General features: G+C 38.4%; 1 protein-coding gene across 1 annotated transcript in view; it reads right to left on the bottom strand.

Moving 5' to 3' along the window:
* Positions 1–8,851, bottom strand: part of ADCY3 (adenylate cyclase 3) — a 68,503-nt gene that overhangs the window by 22,869 nt on the left and 36,783 nt on the right. Inside the window, 4 exon segments of the mRNA XM_015812986.1 lie at positions 1,576–1,734; positions 3,038–3,165; positions 6,175–6,286; positions 7,139–7,269. Of these exon segments, the coding sequence (XP_015668472.1) occupies positions 1,576–1,734; positions 3,038–3,165; positions 6,175–6,286; positions 7,139–7,269 (530 nt within the window).

Raw genomic sequence — 8,851 nt, 5'->3', positions numbered from 1 at the left:
GGTAGGATCTAACCTGTATCCTTGCCTGTGTTCGGTCGAATTCGGTTCGGCTCACCCTCCAACTGCTCTCTAGGCGTCTTTTCCGGCGCTTCATCTCTCTCAGCTCCTCGGTAAACCAGGGAGCCAATTGAGATCTGCGCCGGGTCAGAGGCCGCAAAGGCACGACTCGGTCCAATGCTGCGGCAGCGGCCACTTCCCAAGCCGCCGCCAGATTTTCAACCGAGTCGTAAATATTACAGTTTCACAAACTAGAAACTCCTCACTATCTGCACTACTGGAATGTGAAGGAAACCAAAGGTAGGTGGTGTTGCTTTTCAGTTGTTGTACTGGTGCTTTGGAATAGTTTCCTAACCAAGGTCAGACCAACCCCTTCCTTAATGGCTTTCAGAAAGATGTTAAAAAGTGAGTGGTTTCAGGAAATATTCTAGTTAAGTTCATGAACTCCATTAACTTGTTTCTTAATTTTATTTTTGTAGTTTTATCTGGTTTTGATTTTTATGTTTGTTTTATATTTTGTTTATGTTGTTATTTTAGAGCTGGGCTTTGGTTGTGCTTGTGGCTTATTGGCACATATGTGACTAAACTGAACTGTAGAATATTTATTGTTAGTAGGGAATGTGCATGCAATATGAATATAATTAAGGTTGGTTTATAACTCACTTTCTCCCCATTTTAAACAGCATAAATGAATGCATGTATGGATCTTAATCCTGTAATATTAAAGCAAAAAACAAAAAAGAACCTTTGCTGAAAGGGCATAGGGCCCAGTGTTTCTCAACCGTGACAATTTTAAGGCATGTGGACTTCAACTCCCAGAATTCCACAGCCAGCAATGCTGGCTGTGGAATTCTGGGAGTTGAAGTCCACATGCCTTAAAATTGTCACGGTTGAGAAACACTGGCATAGGCAATCTCCTAAATCAAGTCAGATTGAATAGGATCAACACCTTCAAGGTATTATATATTCAAGATTGTAATCAGAAAGGACTCTGGAAGCAGGTATTTTCAATCATTGCCTCCACACTTTGGCATTCTCTGCCCCACAGAGATCCCATCTGCTCTTTCGCTCCTAGCTTTGAGAAGGGAGTTCCTCCTAGGGTAAGATGAAGACATGTTGTGAGCAAAGGCTGGAATCTGGTGGAAACACGACCTTGTACATTTTCTGCTTATTTTTATTGGTTTTGTCAATTTTGCTTTTACAAGGGTTTTATTTATTATTTTTCAGAGGGTTGTTTTTACCAGGTTGTTTGCCACCTAGAGACTCCAAAAATACACAGCATATAAATGTAATGTAATGCAATGCATAATATGTGTTTATACATTTCTAAGTGATCCTAAAGCATATCCTAAGAACAGGTACCTTGTTTTTACTGCAAAACAGTGAGTCTAGCTGCTAGTTAAAAATAAATACTGCCTTAAATCAGGATAGTGTTTTCAACAGAAGATCCGGTTTTGAATTTTTTAAGTTTGCATTATTAACGTGCCTTCTAAACACAAGTTAGAACCGTATGATTCTTTGTAATACATTTATAACAATAGTCCTGGGGGGAGGAAACAGTCCCTAGGAGGCACTTACCCAGGGATGCCGCCTGCTTCCATCTTGTTAGCTACAGTTACATCTGTGGACCATACGTCATACTGCCAACGTTTCTGCCCTAGGACTCCACCAAGGACAGCACCACTGTGCACCCCCACACGCATGTCCACATCTGTTTTGGTCTTCTCTCTTACATAGCTTTAGAAGAATAAATTAATAATAAGCAATATTTATCTTAAAAGAATGGTTATTTCCCATACTTGGAAGGCTTTGCTATGGCTGCTTTTATTGTGCATAGAGCTTCATTGCTGCTAAGGGTGACAGGAAGAAAAAGAAAATAAACAAGCAATTTATTGCTATAATTGTTTAGGTTCCATTAAGGGAGCACAAACTTCCCCAATATAGTAATCTCCAGATGTGGGTAGACCACAGGGGCCCTAAATCTCAGCCAACATGAACAAACTCAGGTTTTGAAAAGGATTTGAATACAGGAATAGGCACACTAGTAAAAATTAATTCTAAATGCAAGATATGGCTTTTTAGATAACACCAGGGGAAAAAAGCTATAACTCAGTAATAGAGCTATTTCTGTACAGCGCAAGGGTCCCCCGTGAAACCTTGCCCATTTAAGTACGGCTGGAAAAACTATGAGCTCTGTCACTGTCAACAATCCTGGTTTAGAGCACTGAGGGAACATAGTTTTGTTTATTCTTGTGAAATCTGAACTTGTGCCAGATTCCAAAGATTGCCTAATAATCCAGCTCTGCTTTTCTTTTCTCCTTTATTTCTCTAACTTGTTTCTATAATGGAGCTGCAAAACTAATTTCAATGTTGCTATTCCTGTAATTTTCCATAAATACTTATTTTCAAGGCCAACATTTTCCATTCCTAAGACTTTTCTAAGCATGGAATTTTGTTTTACAGAAGAGACAAAATTAGCTGGAAAAATATTGCTTAGTTATCATGATGAATGGAAAAAAGACCAGGAGACATTTTTTTCTGAATCTCCAGCTGGAAAAGATAAGCTAAGATGAAAATTTACTGTTTAGAAGCAGCCACACTTAGGGGAAGAATTCTACACAGTTAACTTTTAGGTGAAAAATATACAAGGATATATGCATGTAGTCAGGAAATAATGATATAATAAATATTACTGTCTTTATTATGGTAGGACAACAGAGAGGAGGGAAAAAGTTCTGTAAGCAAATTGAGAATCTTGCAGTAAGGCTTATTTATGCATTTATTAAATTTATTTGCCACTCATCTCATTCCTGCAACTCTGTGACTTTAATAAGTTACCTAAAGCAAATATGTCCCTCACATCTGTAATTCAATAACATTCTTATAAAACAATATACTTCACAAAAAATATTCCTGGGCAACTTCATAAACCAAGAGTTTTTCATGTGGGAAAAGAGAAAAACATGAGTGAAAAAGAAAAAGAAAAGACAACAACCCAAACCAAAAACAGCATGCAAATTTGCGAAGTGTGAATGCTTACGAAATAGCTTCCACCATAGCAAGACCCATCATGATTGAGCAAACAGCATGGTCCTCACGATAGTCTGGCAATCCACAGATGCAGTAGTAGCAGTCACCTAGAATCTTGATACGCAGTTGATGGTATCTCTGTAAGAATGCCATTTTTAAAACAAAAAACAAAAAAACAAGGTAAATGTTTAGGATTTTCAGGTCTCAGAAACCTGCATTTTACTTTTAAACCTATTGTTGAATCATGGAAAAGGCTGCCATGGCTTCCCTGCCTCGTTCATCCTCTAACCCACAATCCTTTCCAATTCTGGTGTACCACACTAACATCCCTAGCTGATAATATATGACTCCAATTACATGTGATTTCTTTTCGGAACCTTAATGCAAAAAAAGTATGCTGTACTTTTGAAGTTATCACAAATAAAAATCCATTCTATTCTTCATGGCTCAAGCACTATCTCAGGTTCTGAGTATGATAACATAAGAAATATTCAGATACATTAGAGTATGTTCAGAGAAGAATATAACATGAATGATCAGGGAATTGCAAATTAAATCATATAGCAAGATTGAAAAACTGAGTGCTCGGATAATTCTTTCCGACAATTCCTTATAGCATTGTGTGTTTCTCTGGGATCACATCATTATGCCCTCTTGTGGCAGCATGATCCCAAGAAAATATCTGATTTAAGAAGTTGCCAACAGGAGTTAAGCAGCTTTTACCTTCTGGCAAAAGTAAATACTCAAACATCTTCCGGAATGTGCTTCCACCTTCATAGTTCTCAAAACAGTCCCCAAAATCTTCATATACTATATTTACTTCCTAAACATTTTTTAACAGTGTAACACTGGAAGTTTTTAAGAAGAGACTGGACGGCCATTTGTCTGAAATGGTGTAGGGTTTCCTGCCTGAGCAGGGGGTTGGACCAGATGACCTCCAAGGTTCCTTCCAACTTTTTTTTTTTTATTATTATTATTATTATTATTATTATTATTATTATTATTATTATTATAAAAACAACAGTGGGAAAATACAGGGGGAATTATATGTGTAACATTCTGTCATCTGAAATCTCTATAACATTTCATGAAGATAGATCGATTTGATAATAAAATCTTCAATCAGAATCACCCTTTGTAATTCTTTTACAAGTTAACCTACAATAATTTACATATTGCTGAAACATTCACTTCTAGTAAGTAGGAGAATAATTTTGGCAAAATCCAAATTGGATAAGATGGCTCCACATTTGTGATAAAAGAATTTGGAGGCTTTATTTTTTATATTTTCTGAAATAAAATCTCATAATTAATTAATTATCACTATTTAATTAAATAACATTGTAATATATGCTAAAGTAGAGTTTTCAGTTTGTTTACTCTTTAGCATATTTAATCTAAGAAATTTCTCAAGATAATAAAATAATTAATTATAGGTAATAGCAATAATACCTTGCAAAATTAATTAATTAATTTGACAAGCAAACATCTCCAAAACAGATCTGGCTGCTAATACAAAATAGTTATCATGAGTCGAATAAAAAATTAAAGTAATGTGCAATAGATCTAAAGTAATTTCTGAAATAATTCTTATTCCAATGCTCATTATAGTAACATCCATGAACACATGTACAGGTAGTCCAATACAACAGTTCATTTAATGACCGTTCGAAGTTACAACGGCACTGAAAAAAGTGACTTATGACCATTTTTCACGCTTATGCAGCATCCTCAGGGTCACGTGATTTACATTGGATGCTTGACAACTGGATCATATTTATGACGGATGCAGTGTCCCAGGGTCATGTTATCATCTTTTGCAACCTTCTGACAAGCAAAGCCGATGGAGAAGTCAGATTCACTTAACAACTGTGTTACTAACTTAATAACTGCAGTGATTCACTTAACAAATGTGGCAAGAAAACTCACTTAACACATTCCTCAGCAACATAAATTCTGGGTTCTATTGTGATCCTAAGGCAAGGACCACCTGTACTTTAAATAGCTGGCATAATCATGTTTATAGCAGCTTCATTCCCCTAAATCAGTGATGGTGAACCTTTTAGAGACCGAGTCCCCCAAAACTGCCCCCGCCCCCATTCCACCCCTTGCCCCGCCCCCACCCCGCCTGCCCGCAGGGCCACTCACCACCTCCAGGGCCCGCCGCAGATCACCCAGGCAGCCCAGCTGCACCATTGCAGCCATGCCCTCTGCCCGCACCCCGCAGCATCAACTGTGCGCGATGGGGTGTGAGGGGACAGTCTTGTCTACGCTGCCTGGCTGCCATGTCCTTGGCTGCGCTGCTCTGTGTGGGCCACGCTTAGGGGTGACTCTCCTCCAGGGGGCTGCTGGCGAGGAGGAGGTCACGGGAGGAGGCAAGGCTGAGGCAACGGCACGTATGCCCACAGAGAGGGCTCTGAGTGCCGCCTCTGGCACGCGTGCCATAGGTTCGCCACCACTGTCCTATATTGTCTTTAGTCCTATTTATGAGATTTTTGATCGTCCTTGTGCAAACATTGCCCTCCAGATGCAATTTCACTACAGCCGCCATAGTCCTAGCCAGATGGCTGAAAAAAACAAATGTATATAGTCAAATCAAATCTCTCAAGCAATGCTATAGAAACCTTATAATTAAAAAGTACTAAATCTATCTTATTCTGATATTGGAATACATTTAGGTATGACATCAGCTGTGCACAGAATCTTGTTTGGAAGTTGAATATATTGCAGTAAGATATGTTTATTTATCCAGAACTTTCAGTATAATCTCAAAAAATGTTTTATATTTGAATGTGGTTCTTGCTGGTATTCTTTATTTTTTAAATATCTAATTTCAGCCAGAATTTTTTAAAAAACATAGAATGGCTCTTTGATAAGAGCACTTTAAAAATGGAGGGAAAAAAGCAGAAGAACAGGAGAAATTAACCTCATCTCTGGTAAATCTTCTCCCCTTTTATTGCTGCATGTATATCAGAATTGTATTTCTCTGTTTCTTCTCCATTTTTAATATGCTTCAAACTACATACAGTCATAATTACAAATAAGAAGGGTAGTTTGGGTTGAATTACACAAAACGTGCTCCAAAGATCTAAAGGATTTCCAGAATTATATGTCAAGCAAATAATCAAGATTGATTAAGAAACTCACAGCTGCTAGTTTATCAAATCGAGCAAAGAGTTCGTTCAAAAGTTTCACCAATTCTTGGGCACTGCATGCGGATGACAGCTGCGTAAAACCTACGATGTCAGCAAAAAGGATGCTGTAGAATGAAAGACATGAGAGCCAAAACAGGTGAGAGGTCATGAGTTAGATTAGCTGCAGCAAAATCAATTTATGATGGCTGTTGTACCATTTGATTTATTAGTCTCTCTCATCTGAAATTCAGTCTCAGTGTCATCAGTCCTTTGATTTTCTGCTTTAATTCTACACCGCATTGATGTTTACTAGCTTCTTCTATTTCAGAAGTGTAGAGTGTTTAAGACATTAGGGGCTGCAACTGACTCCCAACTGTGTGGAGGGCCACAGAAGACTATCTGCTATCTTAATAACACAGTGAAATGACCTAACTATTTTTGTTCAGCTTTTAGGAAAGATGTAAGAGTAGGGTTGGGGTCAGGAGGCTTCCCAGTGTCACATCATCCCATTCCCATACTTAAACTCCTATCACCACAGCAAAGCCCCATATTTGGCTGTTAGGATTTCAATGATACAGGTTCAGGGTGCTGGAAAAAACGCAAACCAGTTTACATAGAGTGACATGAAGAAAACAATTCCCTACTTTTGCTCTGTTGTTTTATTTCAATACTAAGCACAATAATTATATTATTCCATCTGCTTCTGAGCTGCATGTTATGCTGTGATGAATTTGGAAAGTTATTTTGCTTGAATTACTTATTCAAGCAAGTTATTTTTCGTGAATTACGTAGTTGAATTACATAATTACTTTTTCCTGGGGAGACGCTCATTGTGCCCATAAAGATTTACTTCAAATAATGGCTTAGCATTGGATTATATTTTCTCTTTAGTTATTGTGTACTGGTCCAGGAGATGGCCTTGTTAGTACCAGAAGCCATCTACAGAACTCCCTCCTTAAAAGAGCTACATTTGTTACCTGACATTTTCATGGCGATACATATACATGGTATTGAACTGTTGCATTTCTTTTTGGCTTGCATCTTTCTTCATATCCTTCAGCATTTCATCCGCTACATGTCTGGGCAAAATTGAAAGCATCAACCGTTCCTAAAGTGGGAAAATAAATAGACATATTCAAAAGATGGAAGAATTGTTAAAAGAAAAATTAATGCTGTAGCAGATTACCCCAGAAGCATGTAGAAGAGATTTCAGCTACTATGGGAATTTTTTTCTCATCTCCTGGTGAGAAAGAATGAAAGCTCAAAACTCATGTCTTTTATGCAGAAATGTGCTCCCAGATATGAACGATTCAGTAGTGCCCACTCCAGACTCTGATAACTTATGTACTGCCAGGAAGAACCTGTCAGCAGCATCTATCACTGTAGTCTTCTGGGCCAATTGTCACAATAAAGAACTTTTGTAGTAATTCTTGTTGTATTAGCAACTGATCTGGCATGGATTACCACATTCTGAAATCATGAGAGCAGCTTCTGAAAGTTGTTAATTAGGAATCATGAAGGAAAAGCAGCACTCAAATTGAGGTATTATAAAAGGCAGTTAAAAGCAGGGCTTTTTTTCTCATAGAACGCCCAGAACTGAGTTCCGGCACCTTTTTTGGATGGAACCTTGTAGGGTAGGCAAGGCGGGTTGAATGACGTGTGTGAGTTCCGGCACCTTTTTTTTATAGAAAAAAACCACTGGTTAAAAGAGTGCCATGAGTTTTGCATTATGGCTTCTTACCCAGCCCTACAGACAGTATTGAACTGTATAGAAAATGCTTCTTTCAACATGTAAAAAACAAGAAAAAAGTGAAGGAAATGATTGGTCCATTAGTGGGTGAAAGTGGCAAGAAGGTGACAAGCAACAGGGAGAAAGCGGAACTATTTAACTCGTTTTTTGCATCTGTCTTTACACAAAGGGAAAAAACAGACCAACCTATCAAAAATAGTATCATAAAAAACAGAATAGAAACACAAGTTAAGATAGGCAAGAAAATGGTAAGTGAGCACCTGTCCAGCCTAGACGAGTTCAAATCGCCAGGACCAGATGGATTACACCCCAAGGTTCTCAAGGAACTGGCAGATGTGATCTCTGAACCACTGAACTATATTTTTCAAAGATCCTGAAGCACAGGGGAACTACCACAGGACTGGAAAAGAGCTGATGTAGTTCCCATCCTCAAAAAAGGAAAAAAAATGGACCCAGGAAATTACAGACCTATCAGCCTGACCTCAATACCTGGGAAAATCCTGGAAAAGATAATCAAACAACAAATCAACGAATACCTAGAGGCAAACAAAGTCATTACTAAAAGCCAACATGGGTTTGTCAAAAATAGATCATGCCAGACAAATCTTATTGCATTCTTTGACCAAGTGACAAAATTAGTGGATCAGAGGAATGCTGTGGATATAATTTACTTGGAATTCAGTAAGGCATTTGATAAAGTACATCACAACCTACTACTTGACAAGATAGAAAAATGTGGGTTAGACAGCATCACCACCAGATGGATCCGTAGCTGGCTGACCGGCCGTACTCAGTGAGTGGTCCTCAATGGAACCGCATCTACATGGAGGGAAGTGTGTAGTGGGGTGCCCCAGGGCTCTGTTCTGGGCCCAGTGCTCTTCAACATCTTCATCAACGATTTGGACGAGGGGATAGATGGGGAACTCATCAAATTTGCAGA

Source organism: Protobothrops mucrosquamatus, unplaced genomic scaffold (assembly GCF_001527695.2).
Source record: "Protobothrops mucrosquamatus isolate PMUCROS unplaced genomic scaffold, P.Mucros_1.0 scaffold125, whole genome shotgun sequence".
Lineage (NCBI taxonomy): Eukaryota > Metazoa > Chordata > Lepidosauria > Squamata > Viperidae > Protobothrops > Protobothrops mucrosquamatus.
Note: the sequence above shows the minus strand (reverse complement) of the source record. Positions and strands in the feature narration are given on the sequence as shown.